The sequence below is a fragment of the Thermobia domestica genome, chromosome 18 (genome assembly GCF_964235325.1).
Source record: "Thermobia domestica chromosome 18, izTheDome1.hap1.1, whole genome shotgun sequence".
In the NCBI taxonomy this organism is placed as follows: domain Eukaryota; kingdom Metazoa; phylum Arthropoda; class Insecta; order Zygentoma; family Lepismatidae; genus Thermobia; species Thermobia domestica.
In genome coordinates this window covers 14552624-14577628 of record NC_137471.1, presented here as the reverse complement: position 1 = coordinate 14577628, position 25005 = coordinate 14552624, and the positions used below count along the sequence as shown (strand labels likewise).

Below are 25005 nucleotides of genomic sequence, written 5' to 3'. Positions count from 1 at the left end.
TTTGCTTTAATCATAGTCTCCCTTAGTCTAAACGGCATAATCGCCGGACATTAAACTGAAATATTTTATTTTATTTTATGCAACACGAGTTATAAAGGACATGTGTAAGAGTGATCCCTAATTACGAATATGTTGTTTCAAAGACTACGGTTAAGAAACTAGCAATATAACTTGAACATAAACACATTATTTTCATAAATTTCCTTACAAGAATTTTATTTCATCTCTATTCTCCACAGTGTGCTCTACCAATGCACCTTTCAAATCGATACATACCCGGAGACGAAGAGCAACATTGTGACAAACAGCTTGACAGACCCGTGCTGGTACCCTGTGGAACTCTTTTGTGAGAACTTCCCGTAGTTCGGCCAAATTGCGTGTGTGATGTTGATACACTTTGTCATTTTAAAACATCTCATAAGAAAAAGTCAGGTGATGTCAAATCGAGAGATCGAGCTGGCCACTCCATAGACCTCAGTTGATCGATCCAGCAGTTCGACACAACCGTTCCGCCATCCTGTCTGGCATACACTAACGGTTGTAAATCCAGTGACCGTTATCCCCTCTCTCAGGCTACACAGTGTTGCTATTTTGAAACTTTTTATCCAGAAATAAATATCAAAACCGAGGCTTGAATCTGAGCAATTGGTGTATGCATAGACCACAATGAAAGATCAATCTTTAGAATATAGGCTGATCCCCACCACACTATCACGCCTCTAAGAAACCAGGGTTACAGGACCATACCACCGGCTCCGCAAAGGAAACCAACAAAAAAAACACTACGTTCATATTTAACCGTTAATAATTCCAAGACCTTGTTTTCATGCATTAATTGGTTGTCTTGTATTTACATTTTAAAGTAAGATCTGAACCACTGCATTGCGTTTAATTCTCTACCAACGAGAATCGAACCCGGGACCTCGTGCATCAAAGGCACGCCAACTAGCCACTAGACTAGCGGGTGGAAAGTTACATATTCTTGTATAACTTGAAATCAAGATTATGTATACAATGGATCAGATCCTTAAAAGATGTACCTTCCCATTTACAGTTCATTAGATATTCATAGACTTCAGGAAAGCATATGTACACTGTTAAAAGAGAGTGTAACATAGCAAGGCCTCCCCTCCTCTCTTCAAGTATTTGGACTAATCTCTTCAAATTTGCCATCATCCTGCCCCCCTCCCACACACAAATTAGAATATAACCGTCACCAGATTATATAAATATTTTTTGTGGACGCTCTGTATATTTCCCTAAAGACAGTAATTATTTTTCGATTTATACCTTTTTCTGCGAAGCAAATAAGTTCTTCCTTCGATGGGAACTGTTTTTCTTCCCACGCAACAGGACAAAGAAGTCTTTCATCGTTTTTCCATATATAACGTTACTTTGTGGTGAGAACATTTTGGTGAGCGACGAAGCTTCTCAGTGTTTCTCCCTGACTTATTAATATGTACAGAATATGTTCTACGGTTCTTTGGAACTGAATTAAGTGTATCTTCCGATCATTTATGGAAATACTAGCTGACCAGATGTTCGAATGTCAGAACTACGCCAGCCACATCGCTTTACCAGTTCGTTATCTGAATGTTCTCAGACCCAAGTTATCGCAATGTCTTGTGCGTCGTAGCCAGTGGACTAAAATTAACGTCAACTTCTTTTTATATTCTATTTACATGTATACTCATGTAAAAAATGATTGTCGCATATCTATAACTGTCTTCTTGTAAGAATATACTACGATAATGATTTTGCAGGGTACTTTTAATACTTATATATAATCGGGAAATGTATATTTGTGGAAAATTTCATAGGAAAAGAATTATAAATACGAAAATTAGAATGAGTAAAACAAAATGTTGCTAAATGGACAAGAAAGTTTTATTTTGGGTTTATTGTTCTTATTTACTGCCCTTTTGACATGAAATTTTCCAAAGACATGTCTTTGCCGATTACATATAATAACATTATAAGAAATACCGGACGAATTCGTTATCAAATTATATCCCTACAACAACATATTTGTAGACATGCGACAATAATTTTGGACATGATTGTACATACAGGTAATTTAACCTGAGTGGTTTTGAGAATGAACTCCCAACATTCATCAGTCGATCAGTGCAGCTCGTATCTCGAACCTCTGAGTTCAAGGAATGTTACTCCACGTTTCGAGGTAGCAACTACGCACGTTGCATCGGGCATCAAGTATAATGTTGTGCTAAGGGGTAGCCTATACGTTATTAGCCAGTCAAGGACTTAGTTGTTGCTAGCCCCAATCAGTGAAGTCCCAGGTTCACCCACCTTGTACGTATTAGTTATAAACGCGCCCTTCAATATTATCATTCCACTTTGGAGACTACATAATTTTGCTGAAGGCTGATGTCGACTCTTAAGGATTTTTTGGAGCAGCAACCATATTACTTCGTGGGATTATCCCGTCGACATTTCCCCAGTGCTAATCCCCCAAGTGCATTAATGGTGTGAGAAAAGCATCTATAGTGGAATCATAATCTTCAATTCTAATATATAAAAGTGGTAAAGGGCTATAGTGTGGTGAAAAAGCAAAGTGCGATTTTATTAATGATAATAATTATAATCTTCAGTGTTAAGTGTTGATTATTTCTCCCCGTTATTTGTAATAGTATTTTAACAAATAAGCATAGTATCGTTTAATCCAGTGTGTTTTTGTTGTATGTACGAATAGTGTTTGTGTGCGTTGTGGTCTGAATGACCGTCTGATCGTCCGTGAGGTTTTCGAAACGAGACATCCAAACCTCTCGGTGCCTAATGCTCATCTCGTTATTCAGACCGGCGGGCAATTTGGGAACGATTCTGTAATCCCTTTTTGGAGATGTCCTTCAACGTCCTATCCAGGTAAGTCCAGATCTCCGGAAAATACTCATCGGCAGGACAACGGAGGACAGATCCCGGAAAACGGTTATAAGAAAAGGAGACCAGAGTTCATTTTGAGAAAACCAAGATCCTTTGTAGACTACATGTTACTCAATTTCGGAACCTTTTGCCACAGCATTCTTAAGAGTATCGTTATGGTGTAATTAAAGTTGAATCGTGGCATTTTCAATGAAAAATTGCCTCGTTCTCCCCCCATCAAAAAAAAAAAAGAAAAAAAAGAAAAAGAAAAAGAAAGAAATTAATCGGCGGAACGTGTGGCCTAAAACCCGCTTATGGTTATCCCTATTGTAAAAGTTTGGAATTTCTATGTAGGTTGTAAATTTGTTTGAAGCGTGCCTTACTAAACACTGTAGCAAGGTAACGATAGGCAAAAAAATGTCTATGTCTATCCGAGTTCATAATGACCTGAAGCAGAGAAAAGTGAATGGTAGCTCTCTCGTGACTATTTGGCATGGAGACCCGGTTTTGATTTCCGATTGGGAGTCCATGTTGTTGATATCCACGTTAAACTGTTAGTTCAAGTCTCATAGAGCCTCGTTGATGAAGGGGACGTAAAACTCAAATCAAACTAAACTTGAGAAAAATGAAAATCACTATTTCTTTCTAAGTTCAGTTTAGAATATGTACGAGCTGCATATTAAAAGAGAGAGAGAGAGATTTTTTACACGGATTTGACAATACTGATGAAGTTGAGCGTATGCAGAAGCATGCCCTAGTAGCTATTCTGTGCGGCTAATGTTTAGTAGAAGGGGTCCAGCAATTGTTTCTTTAAAAAATGATACAATTTCGGTAATTTCTGTTGACATTAGGTTAGGTTAGTTTATGTTAGATTGTTAGTGTAGGGGTCCAGCATAATTTTCCAAAAAATGATAGAACTTTGCTTATTTCTACGAATATTAGATTAGAATAGGTTAGTTCAGGTTAGGTTAGATTGGGTTACGTTATGTTAGGCCCAAATACTTGCATAATCCATTTCTGTAAATTTTGTGTTTTTACGTGCTTCTGGACCCCTTCTGTGCTTGCAATAGAGGTAGAATCATCCGAATGGCGTTGAGTATCTGCGAGTAGCAGTAAGATGAAATGGCTGTCATAATACAAAATCCCCCCAAATGTGAAGTGAGATCTGTCATGTGATTTGCACAAGCCAAAGGACAGAATACAGCTGAAAGAGTGTGATTCTTGGAACCAGAACGAACATTTACAACAGATATGTATCTCCAAACACTTAACAATCTGCGACGTGCTATCCAGTTTCTTGGAGATCGATATACTTTTGAGTCCTTTAAGGATCCACATTCGCCGACCATGGCATTCCACAAGGGAGTGTCTTAAATGTGACTCTTTGCATTGGCGGTAAGTGGTGGTAATGACAGATACTAGCTCCCGTTCGTAGAATGTTGTATGTGGACAACCTAGCTCTTATGATTTCCACTTTTTCCAAGACTTTTGTCGCTTACACATCTGCGTCTATCATCTCTATCTTTGCCAGATGATATCTGGGTCATACATCCTTGTCTTTTGTTGACAACATGCAATTTCTGGGCTTTTAGTTTAATCGGCGGCTGTCTTGGACAATTCCTCTGGGAAGGGACGTAAGATAAAATTCTCCTGAGTTCCGAGCCAAGTTAACGTAGCTCGTAATGAAGAGGCAGATCGTACAGCGAAAATTGTTGCCTATGAAGGAAGAGAGCTTAATCTCCCCATATGCAGTGTTGATCTGCGATCGCTATTCAGTGTTTTGTTGCATCAGTGCTGGCAGCTTGAATGGGGAACCAAGCTGTCAACAATAAATTACATATACTCAAAATTGCACTACATCAAGATCTCAACAGACAGGACGAATTTTAATTCTACGTCGCATTGGGCATTCACGGTTAGCACATGGATTTCAACTTCGTGGCGAGGACCCACCTCACTACCATTACAAAAAATGTCCGCCTGTGGTACAAGGATCCAAACCTCACTACCATTACAAAAAATGTCTTCCCGAACAGGGACATACAAGGATCCAAACCTCACTACCATTACAAAAAGAGTCTTCCCGAACAGAAACACACAAGGATCCGAACCCTTTACCGTTACAGTTGCAAAGTATTCAACATTTGCTTGTGGATTGTTCAAATCATGTTCAACTTCGAGCTGACTTTACCCTCATCAGCGGACTTATCAAAACTGCTTGGAGATGACCACCGAACGATTTCTCAAGTTCTCGTTTCTTCGGCTCTGCCCGCATTGTGATTGCCTTAGTGTTTAATTCATTTGTTGCTACTTCCTATGTTTTCCCCCTGTCCATTGACACTAAACGCATTTTTTGTTTCCAGTTCATATTGACAACCCCGACAAGTATTTGACCTTCTATCATTCATACTAACTTCGGCCTTTCTCTACTCGTGCCACTTAGAACCGGCTAAAGGAGTTTATATCCCATTGTGTTACTAATTTTACCCTAGTGCTTTTATCATTGTTTGCATGTTGTCTATCTTATATTTTCTTTCATACTAATCTGATTTTCACGAAGCTTTGCACCCCTTGTAAACAATGCAGACTGCAGTGCAGAAATGTTGCCAACTAATTAAACAAAAAATGTTATATGCAATTTTGTGCTAAGAAATGAATAAACAAACTGAAGGGGGAAAACAATGAGCTTAAAAATAAAATGGCATGGGCTTGTGATAAGAGAATCAGGAATCATTTTCTTTTGTTTGCAGTGGCGTACACACTGCTCTCCTGAATCTTTGAACTACTATGTAAACGCATACACGCATCAGGAGGAAGAAGGGCAGAACGTTGAATTTCTTCTACCAGTGTAAATTACAACTAAAACTTAGTATCCCCACTCCTAACGTTTCCTCTAGCTGAGAATCTACCTAAAATGTTAGAATTCAGACCCACTATTACATGATGACTTGATGTTCCTACTAACAGATCTATGGTTGGATGGATGTATTAAAGTTTATCGTCCCCTTCAACAACAAGGTTCTAAAAGATTTGGACCTACAGCCAAACGAGTAATCCGAACTACATGAACTTCCTCCGGAAATCGAACGCGGATCTCCCGCCCGACGACGAGTACGCGGATCATATAGCCACAAAGGAGTTAATTATCCGATCTAGAAACATGTGCAGTTATAGCCTACTCACGACTTCTATTCAAAATTGAGCTCTTGGGGGGCCGCGGTGGTTCCGTGGTAGAGCGTTCACCTCTGGCACATGGGGTTCCTGGTTCGATTCCAGTGAACCTTGTGGTAGACAAACACCGTGTGCGTGGGTTTCCTCTGGTCCTTCAGTTTCCTCCCACTTTCTTCATTCCAACATTTCATTCATGTTTTCATCATCACCGTCTCCTTTAGACTAGCCTGCATAATCGTGGGACGTAAAACTCGAAAAATTTCATTTTATTTCAAAATTGAGCTCCTTGTACGTTTCCATTATAAGCGAGCGAGTGTTTGGAACAAGCAATTGTTCATTCTGCAAGAACTTGAAAACTACTGAGTTTACTTATTTATTGAATAGAGAATTTATTATTTTATTTCCTTTGTTATATGTAATAAAATACCTGTAAAATATATTTTGAATCCCGTAGACTTATCCTTTCATTTGATATCTAACAGAAGAGTTATGCCATAAACTAATATCAGTCATGAGAGTATGAAGACTCAATCGACATCTTATTCAACAAATTTCAAGAAACTTTTTAGATTCTACATAGGAATAAAGACACATTATTTAACATGCACATAGTACCTCCTGTTAATTTCACTGCAGCCAGAAAAAAATAAGACTCAAAACTTATGAACATTCCTATCCAATACTATAAAAATTCTTAAATGTTGAAGATTCCTTTGTACATTATTTCATTTCTGGCACCGAATATTTGGTTTTTGCATCTTTTAAATGGTCATTTATTCTGATTGCATTTTTAAAAAAACTATATATAAATTATAACTGAAAAAATTAGCCTTATATTACTTCCTAATGAATAAGTAAAACAGATTTTATCCTCTTTAACTTCTCTCTATACCACGCACTCTCTCTCTCTCTCTTTTATTTTTTAATTGACTATTTCCTCATCTCTAATGAAAGGTCAAACTAAGATCTGAAATACTATAAGGAACTTACTGTCTTCAATAAGAACAGCGAGTTCACTTGATTTCTCTTTTTCATTTTCTTAGCCCATTTTCATGAAATGACAACTGTTTGACAACCATTCTTTGTGAAAAACTGAAAAATAACTATTAGTTAGCAACATTGAAAATGAGACTAATAACAGTTTGTTCTTCCATGAGCAAATAGTACACAACAAATGCAAGGTATTATGGTAATTAATGTATTGTTAAGGCACAGTAAGAACATTTAGGTTTCGACTCAAAGTATGTATCTATATGGGATCAAAATCTTGAACCAAAATCGAATTTGTAAGGGAAAACTGTTACAATAAATGACAAAACACATGAAGTGAGCGCCACAATTTAAAGATGTCGCTCAAGGAAGCCAGCAGCTTACCTGCTGCTCCGAGTTATTCTGTTAAACATAAACAATGCAAACCCGTAAGTGCAGAAGAAAAGCAAATACTTTATCAAACGATATCAACGTTGTTCAATTCACTTGAAGAAAATTAAGACCTACAATAGCTAATTTTCATGTTCTCATAGAATATTGATTTACTTACTTTCTAGTACTGAAGTTAGTATTTGTACATTCGTATGCTACACAATGTAAGAAAGCACATCAATAAATTGAGCTTAAGGGGAAAAAGTACCATCTGTTTTTCATGGATATGCATAATGATTTAGGTAATAGATGAAAAAGAAATAATCTCCCATAATGATAAATATGCTTGCTGTTACATACCAGCGCCATCTCTTGATCGTTCAGTTGATAATTTGACATAACTCATTGTAATTTCATCTATTATTACAGTTTGGAGAAAAATAACAATGTTCAGTTGCTCTTAAAGGAGGGGGGGGGGGATTATATAGTATTGGGTATTTTGCCCTATATCACGGCAATGGTGTGAGAGTGAGACGGGTAATGCACATCGCAATAGCAGAAATACGTGCACGTGCTGCAGCAGAAATATTGCGGGAAACAGCCGAAACAATTTCCTCTTCACCAATCAGCAAATAGTCGTGCGCGCAGTGATACAACATCAAGTTACGCGGTTTGTTTTTGAAAGGTGCAAAGGACTGTGAAAAACGCTTTAGATCGTTACTGAATTTTAGACATTGATGAGTACAAAGAATCTTTGCAATATAATCCACCCATTCCAATCTCTTACTTTTAGCTCACTTGTTATAAAATGTCCATCACGGACAAAATGTAAACCAAATACTCCGCACATGAATAGTTAATAGTTTGCTGTATATTTCAAAACGAATTGTTATAAACTTAACCAAGAAAGTTCTGTCACTTTTTCAACCACCACCTTCGAACATCGATACGTCACCTAAGACGTACCTGGAAGATCAAAAATAGTCCCCATCTGCATCGACAACCTTCTGCCAACGTTCTGGAAGGCCATGGATTCCATCACGGTAGATCTTGGTGAACCCTGAAGCGAAGAAGCTATCAAGGGCATTTTGCACTTCTACTAGGGATTTGAACTGGTGTCCTCTAAGGTGATTGTCCAAAGAATGGAACAGGTGATAATCGGATGGTGCAATGTCCGGGGAGTATGGTGGATCTAATAGTGTTTCCCATCCAAGGGAAACCGGATCATCCTAACCACGTGGGGCTTAGCGTTGTTCTGTAACAGGAAGACCCCTTTGTGATTCAGAAGTGCTGGCTCCAGAGTTTTGAGTTTTTCTTGAATACGGCTCAACTGCTGACACAGTTGCATTGATGCTGCGACCAGCTGGTAGCAGTTCACGATGCCGCGAGCAGTCCACCAAACACACAGGAGGACCTTCTGCTGCCGTGCTGGTTTCGCGTGTTTTGGAACCGGTTTATGAGCTGCTAACTACTGATGACGGCGGCGTAGAGCTTCGTATAGGACCCACATATCACATGCCAACAACCTGTCCAGAAATGACTCCTTCCTCAGACGAAACAGCAAAGAAACACGGGTGTCTGCTCGCGTTGTCTTCTGGCCCTGAGTCAAATTATGTGGGACCCTGTGTCAAGTCAATCATGGGCGGAGTTAGGAATTGTCTCCTGGGGGCAGACCTTTTGTCTCCTGGAGGGCACGGTAAATACAAATGAGAATGGAAGGGTCTTATATGTGGCATTTTTATATTTTGTCAAAAAGTTGGGGGGCCCCCTATACCCCCCATAGCTCCGCCTATGCCTTCGACCCAATTTGTAGTGCTTTCCAAGTTGATGGAACTGGTGCCGAATAGTTTCTCCACTCACATTGAATTGTAGTCCCAGTTTCTCACACGTCTATCCACTGTTCGCCTCAATTGCCGCCTGAAGATAATTTTGTACATGTGTTGGTCTTCCAGCACGTGGTGCGTCTTCGAGTGTTCGTCGCCGTCCTTACACTTGTTAAACCACTGCTACAGTGGCGTTTGACACCAGTTTGAACTCGTACAACATACACGCCCTTATGACGTTCTGTGGAGGTCGAAAGCATGTTTACAGTCCTTATGCAAGTTCACGGTGTAACTGAACTGACATAATCAGGTAGTATGTTGAATGTACCCACACCAACAAATGACCTTCGCCTTATCTCCATTCGCATTCAACTCACGGTGTAAGGGTCAATGGAACTCAGACCTCCACAAAAAGCGGCAGAACTTTCTTGGTTATCTTTATGAAATACTTGAACGATTTCTCTAGTAAAATATAACCTGGTCTTACACCCAACAGTGTATTTTCAAGAGTGATTCATTATTTGGAGTTTAACCATCTTTTCCGGTATCAGGGTTGTAGGGAGTCTCAACTGTTGGTTAAACTGTGAAAGATGGTTAAACTGGAATACAAACGACTCGTCATTTGTTCCCAAAGATGTACTTATCGAGAATCAAATCCGAAAGCATGTATTAAACATTTTAGCTCAGAGGAAGTTCAAAATAGGTTGTTGGTCAACGAACTATATATACACTTTCTGATTCCCTAAAATAAATACATACTATAATATGAATGTTAAAATTTAATCAGAACTTTCTAATTTTCTTTCATCCTTGCAGCATCTCAATGGAGGACAATATTGTAAGATCACCAGTATTTGTCGACCCCAATAACATTCCTCGGATGCCAGTGCAGGAGTTCTTATTTGAGAAGATAAAGGAACATCTTCCAGTTACTGGGGATAAACCATGGGTGGTAAGAAATTATACAATTAATATTTTATACTTTGGAAATAGGAAAATCAAATCCATATATTAATAGCACGAGATTTAATATAGCTTATAGGCTAAACGCGGGGACATATTGTATACTGCTGATATGGCCCGGAAATTGGAATATGTTCGAAACGTTTAAGCGGGATTTGAACCAGCTTGTTTCAGACTTCCACCAAAGCGAATATTTTGCCTTCCAGAATAAATATAGGTTCTAGGTTTTTTGTAAACTACTCTAGCTGAAATGGCCGCTTTACTTTAGTGGAGATGATGTACAACAGCAAAAACAAAGGTTCACTTCTGTAAAAATGGTGTTAACATGTCCGCCAAAGTGTACCAAAAGACAGTGTTATTGTGCTCCATAATGAATTGTGGAGCTTCCAGCAGGATTCAGCACTGTCCTCAAAGTAGGGACGAGACAAAAGTGGCTCCAGTAGAACGTCCATGATTTCATCTCACCCAGTTGACGACTGGTCTTCCAGCAGTCCTGACTTCAATCCACTGGACTACAACTTGTGGTCCAGACTTGAGGGCTTGGTTTGTGGGAAGAAGCATTCCATCAAAAATCTAAAGCGTGCTCTTTTTAAGGCAGTGGGAGGTTTTCAAGTAGAGGCGGTATATGTTACAATTGATGACTGGTCTCAAAGATTTCAGGCTTGTGCGAAGGCCAGAAGTGGCCATTTCAAAAATGATGCGCGCTTCGCGTTGGTAATACCTACAAATGTCTCTCGTCCAAATATTACTAACTTAGCTTAGGACGATATACTCCTGTAAACAAATGTTTTAATCACTGGTTTGTTAAGGTGGATCACTAGGCGTTCTCGGTGCTATGCTAAACGCTGCTTGTATAGTGTGGCGTTGCCAGTTAGTGTCCAGTGTTTACTTATGTCAGATAATAAAAGGAATTACTTATTGGAGAAATTAATTTTCGGCCCTTACCGGAATTCACAGCTAAGTTTCGCTTCTCGAACTGCAACGCTACAATCCAGGAATTTCCTAATTGTGACTACCACAGTAAACGTACAAATTTGGCAACAACGCATTATGGCGTTCTGAGCAAATTTGTTCTCAAAATCTATTTCCTTAAATGTAAATTAATATTTAAATAAAATGTGAAACATAAGACGAGAAACGGTCAAACAATATGTCTATTTCGTAATAAGATTGTTACTTTAGTATACTTTACACATACAAATAAACATTTCATAAAAATGAGCACTTCTACTAAGATCTAACCGCAAGTGCCATCTTGTGTGCTCATTGTAAAATGAATCAAATATTTTCTTTTATTTGTTACATTTTTCGATATCAGGAGACACAACCAAATGAATCAGTGTCCTGTGTTGTAGCTGAAACATAACTCTGTCTTATAGTACAATATTTATAATATGCAAGATTTCATTGCGCAATAATTAAGGGAATGAGCTAAAATATGTACTGACTTCTGGGTGGTGATCCACCTTAACTTAGTACTATTAGCAGAGATATCATCACTAGTTAAATCTTCATAAGATTATTGTTTTCCACTAATTTAATACAAAAATTACTATGTATTACAAATATATCAACCTCAGAATGATGATTATGGTCGTTTTGTTTTTTCAGCCAGAGCTAAAAGAAAATAATTAGTGAAGATTCACCTAAGTTATACACAATCATATTCACGTTGTATATCGTTGTAATTAAGCTTTTCAACTTTTCGTATTTAATTGATACCGGTATACTAAAGTTAGGAAATGTTTTGCTCACTTTGTTAACTTATGTTACCACCTATCTAAACTATTTTAATTAAACGAAGCTTCCAATCATAGGAAAAAGACCTGAAGTCACGAAAAATATTAAAAATCTATATTATAACATTGAAAATGGCGATGTTTGTGACCCTTAATCTCTTGAACCACCCAACCGATCTTGATCCAACTTTCAGCATAGATGAGGTTTGGACGTAGGATGGTTTTTAACATATCACGTTGACAATGCAACATATCACGTTGACAGTGCAGCTTTCTCGTGGTTTTGTGGATAGCGTATATACCTTTGGCGCGAGACCCAAGTTCGGGGAAGGGGGAGATACATTTAAAAATGATCGAAAATGACCGATAGAGATTAGTGTTGAATCTATAGTTTTCGGGATCGCTGAGATGAACAGTTACACTTCCAATGCTGTTTAAATCTAAATTCATCCCCGCAACTTGGAGCAGATACATAAAAATGATTTTATAAAATGACTGATATAGTGCTAAATCAGTAGTTTTCGGGGTCGCTGAGATAAACAGTGACACTTCCGATGCCGTTTAAACCCAAATTCAGCCACGTGACATAGGAGGAAGAGGAGAGGGGATATATATATATATATATATATATATATATATATATATATATATATATATATAATCATCGAAAATAACCGATATCAAAGAGTCCTTTAGTAATAGTAAAAAGTGTCTGACTAACGAAACATATTACTATTTTATCTTACTTTAACCCACGAAACGGGTAATTGATGCTAGTAACTATATAACATGCAATCGTGAACATAAATATTACAAATAATAGCTACATGAAACAAAATATTTTGTCTAATATGAATGTATCACTTCTTTTCAGACAGACGTTGTTACAGGCAATTGTGTAAAATTTTCAGAAATTGAAACGATGTCCAGAAAAATAGCTGGTGCTTTATGGAGCAGAGGTTTCAGAAAAGGCGATATTCTCTTCTTTAATACTTACAATACTACAACACTTAACTTAGTCTTCTTTGGAGTGTGGATTTGTAATGGAGCGGTTATGGGTTCGTGTCCTGATGATGGAGCAGGTAAGCTATAAAGTTTCTACTTTTTTTTTTTTTTTAATTTATTTTATTTAAGCTGATAGGCAATCAGACTTAATTCCCTTACTTTCCCATTCTTTCTTATTTACGAGCTTTCTCGTGGCTTTGTGGATAGCGTATATACCTTTGGCGCGAGACCCAAGTTCGTTTCTCGGTGGAGCTTATATGGTTCGAAGACTATATTAAGCTGTAGGTCCACTTCTCATACGAACAGGGCACTAAACTCAAAAAATTCACACAAGAGAAGAGAAATGACTCATCCGATTCAAAGAGGCTTTTATTTAACAAAAAATTGGTTACTTGGCAATAAATTCTCCCGTGGGGAAACTAAATATTCGCCAAAATTATCGGAACAATCAGCTAATTCTGTCTTCAGTGTGCAAAGTCAGAATGGCAGTATTTGTAAATTGAAAGTATGATGGAAAAATGTTATGTTATGAAGGGCATTTATACCGTATTAATAGATTTCCTACGTAGACGCTCTAGCTTACTGTTTAGATTTATAACATGAAGATTGTGTGGGGGTTAAATATGTGCTTATAATAAGTATGATTTTTAAAGTTTCGAAGTTTTGTTCTTCCGAATTGACAAGATATATATGTGACTTTAAGAAGTTAAAACTGTATTTCCGTTCCGATATTTTAATTTGTTATTGTAGAGCAAACTTTGTTCTTCTAAAGTTCCCTTTGTATTTGGAAGTATTAATTTCTAATAAATTATGTAATCATTTTACTGAACGTAAAACAAGGTAACAATGATAAAAATGGATGAAACAAATACCATATTACAAATATAACGTATGAAATGGGTACTAAAATCACGAGCAGAGACAGAGAGCGAAAGAAAGAGCTGAATTGAAGGAAGCGTAGTTTCTTTGTTACGTCACTATTGCCAAAACTAAAATATACATGAAAGTTAGGTAACCAAGTTTTATCAATATTGCCAAAATCCAGATTTAAAGTCGGTTTATATTTATGAAAAGAAAGTGACTCCCGTTTATCTCCTGTCTTTTAAATTATTACATTAATCTGCTTTATATTGCGTGTATGTTGTTTAAGGTGAAGTGACAATTCTTGGCAAAGTGACGTAATATAAACACCGCGCTTCGTTCAACTTAGCTCTTTTGCTTACTGTGCTCCGGTCGCGGTTTTAATACGCATCTCTCACGTTGTATTTATTTGCTAGTATGTATTCCTTTTCCATACCATATTTCTTTCATGCCGTTTTATTCTTTTAGCTTACCACTGAACTAGTTTGTTGTTCTGATACGTTTGGAGAATATTTAGTTTCCCCACGGGCCAATTTATTAATAAGTAACCAATTGTTTGTTAAATTGAATCATCTTCTCATGCACCTACATAATTTTGAGGGTTTTTACGCATTTATTTATTTACTTGTAATATATTGTTTTAAAAACTAAATTTTCTGAGAGTAAAGAAAGAATGCATTTGTATTGTTCGTTATTGCTGTTCAAATTACCAAACAAGGAGTGAATCAAAATTGGCGGACACATAGTGAAGAATTTACCAGTGATGTTTTTTTTTATATTTTTGTTTGTAATAACTTTACTTTTTAGCATGATTATTAATTCAGTGTGTTATTGAACACAAAAATAAATATAATAATAATAATAATAATAATAATAATAATAATAATAATAATAATAATAATAATAATAATTATTATTATTATTATTATTATTATTATTATTATTATTATTATTATTATTATTATTATTATTATTATTATTATTATTTAATGTGATACAAGGAATTATTTAATGAAGAATCTTTAGAAAACTTTGTCAAAGGATTCAACTCACTGATTTAACTTGTAACATTGATTAATATAATAAATTTAGCCGTAATACAAGTTAATACCAGAAACAATGTTTAAATATAAAGAACAGTATTTATCTTCCATGGGTTTCTTTCAACAAGGAATAATGAACAATGATATACAACACAACATTCTTGACTAGGATATTTTCACGTTTATGACAAGCAAAATTTTTGAAAAAATTACCAATAAGATACATGGATAGGGGGCCGCGGTGGCTCAGTGGTAGAGCGTTCACCTCTTGTGCATGGGGTTTCGGGTTCAAACCCTGCTCCCGCCAAGTGAACTTTGTGGAAAACAAACACCGTGTGCGTGGATTTTCTCTGGGCTTTCCCGTTTCCTCCCACTTTCTCCATTCCACCATTTCATTCATTACTCATCATCACCGTCTTCTTTAGCCTAGCCGGCATAATCGTGGGACGTAAAACTTAAAAATTTCATTTCATTTTTTCAAGAGACTTGGATGAACTATCAACATATGTTATTACAAAACTTCTTTAACAGTAGTAAGTAACATAGTTCACTAATACTGAAGTCTAAACGTGAAAATATAGTATTTTAATTGAAGTAGTAGACTAACTAGAAGGAAGGTTACAAAGATGGCGTGAAGGATTGTGTAGATTTTGTTTAGTGCAATTTCTAGGCGGTTTATTAATTATTTATTAATCTAACTTTTACATAATGAATCATATAGGTAATCTTGAATATAAGAATAAAAAGAATAATTATATATAATTAAGACTTATCTCAAAACAAGGGAAATCTGTCTCTAGAAAAAGAATCATCATAATTTCCTAGAAGACTTGGCAGCACTGAGCGTCACACGATTTTCATCTGTTGTCTTTGTGGTTAGAAGTCACGGAGCTACGAATTAGCGCATCATCGTCAACTGTTTCATGTACGGCTAGGAATGGAGCGCTTCCTGACGCTCAACTTACGGAGACAGATGCTCAACTTACGAAGCCATAAGTAATGCATATCTCTTGAAATAAATATAGGTTTCACAGAAAGGAGTCCAAGTTAACAGATTTCCCTGTACTAAATACGTAAATAAGTTCGTGTTACAGTTGGCCATATTGAAATATAAAGTGAGTTAAATTATGATGCTGGAATTCTTTGTTCTTGCCGTAAATTTAGAATTTAATTAAAATTCCTACTTAAGGAGTCCTTAAAGCACTTCACCTTAGAAAGAAATAACCAAAACTTACCTAATTATCCATCTTGAAGCAACACCTGTATTAGGACACCAATCTTGTTCACTTTTCTTTTTACTATACACAAATAGGGATAAATTTCTGTATCGTTGCTAGTTAAATTAAACAAATTTTGTAGTGTTTAATAACAACAATCTCGACTAATATAGAATTCAACAAATAAACGTATTATTATTGATTATCTGATAAATTTTCATCACAGAATAATCATGCTATGTAAACAAATCTCAAAAGTTTTATCATTTTAAGAGATTTAGTTTGTAGATAGTTCATACTATTCTTTGTTAATAGAAAATTAAATACAATAACAGGTATACGCAATGGCATCTTTGTCCTCGTTGAAAACATGTTGGAAAGGAAAAAAACAAGTATCCGTGAACTTTCCAACATAATTGCATAATAACCTACATAATCTGGGCCTGTTGAACACTAAAACTGAAAATTATTCTGGTACTGAGTAGAGGAAAACTTTTTTGAGAGTTTGATTCAACAATCGGATTCCTTTGTGACATTCCACATTTATTTATTTATTTATTTATTTATTTAAGGAGTTTATTTTACCAAAACTCCTTCATATATTTACTCTGTCCATTTGACTGGGAGACAAAAAAATCAAGAACTACTTGAAGGGTCAAAATCAATAGAGCAAAAACGGTGATAGATAGCAAGCTGTTCCCTCGCTAACAGATTAAGCGTTAAGAATACGTTCCATGCATAGCAAACTACGAAAACCGGAAGTAATACAAATCGACTACAACTTTCGGTTTCAGTTTTGATCTAGATAGAACAAGAACTGCCAGAAGCTGTCTTTCAAGGAATAAGTTTAAGATTTTAAGAATAGATACCAACTTCTTTCTGAATCCTCTACACAAGCCAGAAGTGGCAGCAACTAACGAATGTTTCGAAGTTTACTTTCATTTTTTCTATGACAATCCTAAGAATATGAGACAACACTGAATCATACATTTTTCTTCGTGACTGGGAGAAGTGCATTTTCTGCTGACATTTCTATTAAACTGTGATCAACCAATAAATGTTTCTTCACGGGACGCTATTTTGGTTATGACTGTGATAAGTAATAAAAGAAGTTAGCAAACAACGTTAGTGAATATAAAATGTGAAAAGAAGGAATGTATAAAATTATATTAGAAAAGTTATCTAACTATAATAGATGTAATTAATCGAATGAGCAAGTTCGTGTTAAAAGTTTAATGTAACCTGGAGTAAAAGTGTAAATCAGCACTGCTGACTTCGCTGATCCCACGAGAGATAATATTTCAGTACGGTTATGGCGTTCTGGTAGCTTTAAAAGAATTTAAAAAAACAAAGAAAAGTTCATCCCGGAACTGCATTTGCAGTACTGTCGGGCAAATTGCATCAAAAAGAAATTCAACAGATTCACACTTCTGGTGTTCCTCAGTAATTGAAATATTTATCCTACTTTGCTCATGAAAGTAATTTGTAAATGAAATAGAAAATCTAACCTGGTGAGTTTACAAAATTAGAATCAAAATAATTTAACCCTTTAATGCGCAATTTTTCCAATCACTTTTTTTTTTTTTTTAATTTGGAGTGGTTTCGGTGTAGGAAACACGGGATTTTTTTTAATTAATGCAAATATTGTAGGGTCTATGAAACACTTTATGGTGTTTGCAAAGTTGCGCGTTGACATCTGGAAAATCCACTAAAAACAGATAAAACCAATAAAACGCAACGAATTGTCAGCGTACTTGCATTTTTGCATTCATTGCGCTTCTATCTAACAGAGAAAAAAATTAACAGCTCCAAACCTGTCCACCTAAACGAGCAAAGAAAGCTCAAAGATGAAAAGATGACAACTCCGCGTGCAGCAAGTAAGACAGAGTCCAACGCTAGCTTACTATGACATCTAGCGAGAAATTCAGAACTTCATTAGTGAAAGGGTATCTTATCTGATACGCAAAGCTGTTATTCTACGTCCGAACTAGAAACTACATGCTGCAATACAATTTCAAAGTAAACTTTGCATATCTGCAAAACTGCGCACTAAAGGGTTACAATTTTAAATTATTTAGATTTTTCCTAAGAACATTACAAACTTAATATATTCTTAAGCGCTCCGCCATGTGGGTTAAGATGACTATATAAGATTAGTTCCCTTTACAGAATTCCTTCCTTGAGGGTTTTTTTTTTTTTGTCCTCATGCTCATCATATAATTAAATATTAGGTTTCAAATTTTGTTAAACTTCCTTTATATAAGATTTTTTTATTTATTTATTTACAAGTAATATGTGCATCACTGTTAGAAGTATGTAGCGTGTCACTGTTAGGAGTACTGTCACCGTTAGTTGGGAAACAACAATCGATAAAATTTTCTGTTTAACAGTGCTTTTACATATTCCATTAGAATAAAAAGTATTATTTGCTATTGGCAGCAAAGTGCATAATTTTAGGCCCCATAAATATTAGTTTTTCTTGTAATTTTCTCAAAGACTACGCATAAGAATGTAATTTTCTTCAGTTCGTTGTGATATATCGATTAATATAGCTCTGATCTTAATATCCGGAAAAGAATATACCTTTAAAATAATATATATATAAAATATAATTTATTTATTTATTTTTCGATTCCCTTGATATGATGATAGAATCTTTCAAATACCAAAAGCAAAATAATATATCAGTTCTTCTTCTTCTTCTTCTTTTTTTTTTACCTACCTTACAAAGACTCAATATGGGCGCCCTTCCCGTGATATGAAAGGTCGCCTTATAACTGAAGATTACCCTATCCCTGAAATAATTATTTTTCAGGAATCCAAAGATGTCTACACTAAAGGTCTGCAAAGGCTCGGACCTACAAAACATAGTTCACTTTGGGTTCGGGCCGTAAATTTTTAAATATACAACCATATTTCTATGGCCTAACTTTGCAAATATACTGTGCAACGATATTTATCGGACTGTTCTTTCTGGAGAACTATTAAAGCACATCTAAATTTTGTAACTTGAGACGTTCACACTAAAAATCTGATTATCATTGTGCAATAAAGAGTAAAGCTAAGTGTGTAGTGGAGAGCAAAACTTAAAGGAACAGAAATAAACATGCTTAGTTTATCTGTGAGTGAAAATTTGAGCAGCCAGAGTGGGGATTCTATTCTTTTTCTTTACAGCAATTGACAATGACTACTTTTGGGGACTGAGTGAGTTTTGTACACATCCATCTGCATAACAATTTGCACACATTGACATTTTGTTTTAAATATTTGGAGTATTCATGTTTCCATTTCATGAGAATTTATATAAATCAAATAAAATGAAATATTTAATTTAACGTCCCACGTTCATGAACTCAGGCCAAGGGAGACTGAATTTATATAAATGATCATTCTCTTTAGAGAATTCATATAGTCTGTAAGTGTAAACGATAATCTTAATTTCGTTATTCTCTCTGAATCGTGTAAGCTTTTAAAATGCAAAATTAAATCTATGATTGTTATAAATAAAAATGCAATCTTGAGTTAATTATTAAGTTTCTGTAACTCAGGCTTATTTCGGGCTCACTTGATTATCACACGAGCCCGAGCCTAAAGGCTAAAACATATTTCGTACTAGTTTGGGCCCCACATTAAAAGCTCACGGGCCGGGCTGAAAGTTCCAGCCCGTGCAGACATCCACTCTGAAGACAGTTCAGTTTTTTTCTTTCTTTTTTCTTTTTCTTTTTTTTTTCTTTTCATCTTCAGTAAATGCCTGCACAAGCTGTAGCTTGTAAACCTTAAATTTCAAACGCTTACGAAAAACATCCCAGACTGTTAAGCGGGACAGTGCTAACTCACAGCCCGCTTTCGGAATTGACTTCGTAGGGCTGCGTTGGAAGGGGGTTTCGAACTCGAATCATTGCCTTTTAAGAATGCAAAGGACGGGCGGTGCTTTTGCCTTTGTGTAGGCAACTTGTCTCCATGAGTTGTGTATGCCAACGCTTAATGGAGTTCTTGTCAGGTGGATCGACCCCAAACTGTCGTTGACAGTCGCGTCTTTGAGTATTTCACAGCACAAAATGCCTTCTGTTGTTCAGTGGATGCTATCTTTAAAAAAAAAATCTTGGGAATGGTGTGTTTCAATCAGAACTTGGAAGTGTCTATCTTATAGCAAACCTTGTCACTGACACCTCTTTCCACACACACTGTACATCTAGAAAACCAACAAAGAAAATGATACAATCTTTTTCGGACACCCTATATTATACTTAAATAAACATGGAAGTTTAAGAATTAATCATAATTTTTAACTATATTTCATTAAATCGTACCATGTTCTGTCGTTTTGTTAGTGTCATAGTGAAGAGTTTAATAAAGGTATACCTCAGCGTTAGTTTCACTTTAATCTGGTACATCGTCAATTTTTAGGTTTAGGAAAAAAAAATGTTTCTCAACTTTCTCAAAAACTACGCACGACACTTACACCCTCACGCATACCATTTTTATTCAGCTCAATAAGAACCATTGCAGAGCACAAAATTTCCGGTCGCCAGGTCGCCATTGGCGACTAGAAATTTAAAGCTGGCGACCAATGTTCAGTAGCAATGATTTCTGCTTATTCTCACAGGATTGTGCAGTTTCTGTTTCGCACGAAAGTAATGGCCACTGAGTGAGAAAAAACACGAAATATGAAGTCTTCAGAACGGGCATGGAAAGTGAAGTCTTTACAAGCGTTGTAATTCGTCCCTTTTTCCCCACCTTCAATCGAAAGATATAAGATATTTTTAATATGTATATGAATTGTCAAATTGAAAATTATCGTCCTGAGTTTGGTTTTGAAATTTTATACCCTGATGTAATATTTTTTTGTCAAACCAAAGGCCTTGGGTTGGGGGTGGAGACCTCATAATTTGTACTTTGAGAGATACTGGTGACCATAATTTTTGGATTGGCGAGTGTGTTTGACTTTGAAATTTTGCGCCCTGATCTATTGAGTGTTATGTCTAATCTTTGGACATTTATTTTAATTAGTTTGGTTCACCAAAATTCCCTTATATTTACTCTATGCGTGTATCCGTCCGGAAGACAAAAATATCTCATTATGGCAAAGAATAGATTATATAAAACCAAGAACAATTGTGAATAGGGAGACCTTCAGCAATCACAGATATAGTTGACGCATATTTCCAGGACACCAAATAGTAGATAAAACACTTCCCTAACTAGTAACGGTTTTTCAAAAGTAACATTTCATCAATTGTCTTCTGCACCTTTTATTAGTGTAGAAGGTATTGGTTTAGCTTTTCGTTTTATTCAAGCCATGGTATTCTCAAGAATAAAAAATCCACTTATGTCATTAATTTTGTAGTATACAGGAATACTACTCACTGAAAAAGGACCAGAGAAGCTTTGTAATTCTTCGTTAAAATTAACACAAGGATGTTTAGGTAAGATGTCTCTTTAAATAGATAATAGTTTCGATAGATAAAACTATAGCACCTTAAATTTCAATATATTCACGTTCAGTCATTATTATTATTATTATTATTATTATTATTATTATTATTATTATTATTATTATTATTATTATTAGTATTAGTATTAGTATTATTATTATTGCTAAAATATGCAGTCATTTAATATATATATATATATATATGTGTGTTTTAGCTGAATTAATGCATCTTATCAACGAGTCCAGGGCAAAATTTTTAATGTGTGATGGTGCAACAGCTGAAAAGATGCAGAACTTAATCAAAAGTCTTGATTGGGATGTTCAGTTGTTCTCTTTGGAAAAGACGGACGGTGTCACATCATTGGACGAACTTCTGCGAGACAGTATATCAGGTAAGAACACAATGTAACGTTTCATGAGTTAGGAACGTATTGTCCTGAAAAGATGGTTTCAAGATATGGAAAATAATATAAAGGTCAGGAAAACACAGATAATATAGTAGCATATTAAATGAGATGAATAACATACGACAAGATTTCTCCAGAATCAAAGCTATCCAGTTTATTTAATGAATCCATTAGTTTCCATATTAAAGATTATATGCAGTCATTTTCATATATACATATCTTAGTTTTAACATTGCCACGTTATAAACCAGTTCCAAGCTGCAGTCTCAGGATTGACATAAAATCAATTGCATTCATTGAAGGAGATAATAAGATCGGAGTGACTTACGTCAGTTTCATAACGAGTAGTTCCTTCTTATCAGCTGGTTATTTTCCAAACAAAAGCTCTTTGTTAGTGATATAGTAAGCAAGTATCAGAAGAATAAGTTCAGAACTAAACACCAATGCAGACTTACTCTCCAAATGTTGAACCTAAATTCGGAATGAAAGAAGGAATACCATGTGTCTATAGTGACTACTTTTTGAATTACCAATGATAACAGTTTTGTGGGTCAATATAGACCTACATGACTTAAAGTAAGGTTCGTGTGGAAACTAACTTGAAGTTTTCTACATACATTTTTCGGGTCATTTTACCTTATGATGCTAAATGTATTCTATGTATTCTTATAGCTTTCTGAAAAAAAAAACTCATAGACGCTTTCTACAGAAATAAAATAATATTTTTATGTAGGTTTAGGACTTGCGAAATTAGTTGTTCATTATTTTCTTAAAAATAAATAAATATTTCATACTTTGTTCCTTTTTGTAACAATATCATTGAACTTAGTGGAAAAACACTAGTGATTGAGTTAATATTTTTATATTGTTTTTTTTTTTAAATAAAGACTTTTTTACTTGAAAAATTGCTCTTCTTGCGTAAGGAGAAAACAAATAAATAGTTTTTTAAATAAATAATAATTAAACTTTCTACTCCAGCTAAATCTCAAGTAAATTTGTAACATAGTAAAATGTGAGTCTACATCAATAGTTAACTTTAGGATTTGATTAGTAATGACTTTTACCAGTTTATATATATATACAGGGTGTGTCAAAACAACACCGACAACGTTTGGGGGGTGATTCCTGACACCAAGATAAGACAAAAAGTATAGACCAACTTGTGTGCACAAATTCTTCCTTTCGGAGTTATAGGCTGCCGAAAACATGAAAAAATGAACTTTAAATGTCCATAGTTCCAAAACTATGGGATCCACCGCAGTCGGATCAAGACTTCACTTAGGAACTAATATATGTGCTATCCAAAAATACACATTTCAGAATCCTATAGTACTTCCGGAACAATTTTTATAGAGGAAATTTGGCTACAGGTATATAATTTGAAGTACTCATAAACTACCTCTATAAAAACAGTTGCGGAAGTACCGCAGGATTCTGAAACATGGATATTTGGATAGGGCACGTACTAGTTCCTAGGTAAAATCTTGACCCGACTACGGTAGGTTCCATAGTTTTGGAGCTATGGACCTTTAAAGTTCATTTCTTCCTGCTTTCGGCAGCCTATAACTCTGAAAGGAAGAATTTGTGCACCCAGGTTGGTCTATACTTTGTCTATCTTATTGTCAGGAATCACCTCCCAAACGTTGTCGGTGTTATTTTGAAACACTCTGTATATACATACATTATATAATGGACTTATAATACGATTTGAGTTACTATATATATATATTATATATTATATAATATATTGAATTCCCAGTCATTATTGCGCTTCGTAATACACTTTTAACTGGATTTTCCCCCCCAGAATGTCCACCTAGTGATGAAAATATGGATTTAGGGGAACACGTGATATTCCTCCCAAACACCAGTGGCAGTACAGGTCTTCCAAAGAGTGCAATGCATACACACAGATCATTAGTAGCAGCTATTTCGGTAGGCGAGTAAGTATTAACATTGTTTCACGTTTGTCATTGATTTATGGTAAAATATTTATAATTGGTCCGAAACAACGTGTGAATTTGTGTACGTGTAAGTATCTGAGGATATGATGAATACATGTATATCTAGTTTTTAGTTCCTTATTTTTATTTTATTTATTTATTTTTTAAGTTTAGTTTTGACTTTTACATTTCACTATCTTCTCTTTAGGCTAAAGTTTTACTTTCATTTGGGAAGAACTTTTTTGTTTCTGTGCACCAGTCTTCCGTTTCGTTCTCTTGAAAATAAATGAATGCGTTCATAGATGTTTCAGCAAGGAGGGAGCCAAGAAGTAACAAATTGGTTATTCTAATGTCTGTCAAGTAAGAATTCTGGAAATTTTGTAGGAGAAAAGAGGCAAAACTGCTCTGCTTAAGCTAGATAATCTGAAAGATTCTTGGGATGAAATGAAAGATCAAACCTAGAAGAAACGTACACTCATATCCGAAGTGATTGTCGCATGTCAATAAATATGTTGTTGCAGGAAAATAATTTGATAACAAATTCGCCCAATATTTCTTATAGTGTTATTATGTGTATAATCGGCAAAGACATCAATGTGGTAAATTTCATGTCAAAAGAGCAGTAAATAAGACCAACATAACGAAAAAAAAGTTATTGTCCACTTAGCAACATTTTTTTTTTTTTTTTTTTACTCATTCTAATTTTTGTATTTATAATTCTTTTCGTATGAAATTTACCACAAAAATACATTTCCCGATTATACATATAGTATCAGTATTAAAAGTACCCTGCAAAATCATTATTAAATTATATTCCCACAACAAGACAGTTATAAATATGCGACAATCATTTTGGACATGACTGTACATACGAACCAATCATTAAAACTTGAAATACAAGAAATGATAAGAAATAGTGAATTTGAAAGGGGTGTTCGACGAACATTTTACCTTTCAATGACATTAGTTATTATCTAAAAGAGTAGTGAAGAAGAGTTTTATTAAGGAATAAGTTAATTTGATAGAAACTAGAAGAACTAGTATATTTCCTTTTCAGATGGTATCACTTTCGTTACGGAATCTGAATCAAAAATGAACATGTCAGAAATGATTAAAGAAAAAAAAACTGAAAATGATTTCAGAATAAAATAAATTCA

At 35.2% G+C, this 25005-nt stretch overlaps 1 protein-coding gene across 2 annotated transcripts in view; it reads left to right on the top strand.

Annotated features, from left to right (window-relative positions):
* LOC145675663 (uncharacterized) overlaps window positions 1–25005 on the top strand; it is a 72005-nt gene that overhangs the window by 12725 nt on the left and 34275 nt on the right. For both annotated transcript variants that reach the window (XM_081746232.1, XM_081746233.1), the window contains exons 2-5: window positions 10053–10188; window positions 12813–13020; window positions 21714–21890; window positions 23713–23848. In XM_081746232.1, the coding sequence (XP_081602358.1) occupies window positions 10060–10188; window positions 12813–13020; window positions 21714–21890; window positions 23713–23848 (650 nt within the window). In that variant the 5' untranslated portion in view covers window positions 10053–10059. The remainder of the gene's footprint in view (window positions 1–10052; window positions 10189–12812; window positions 13021–21713; window positions 21891–23712; window positions 23849–25005) is intronic.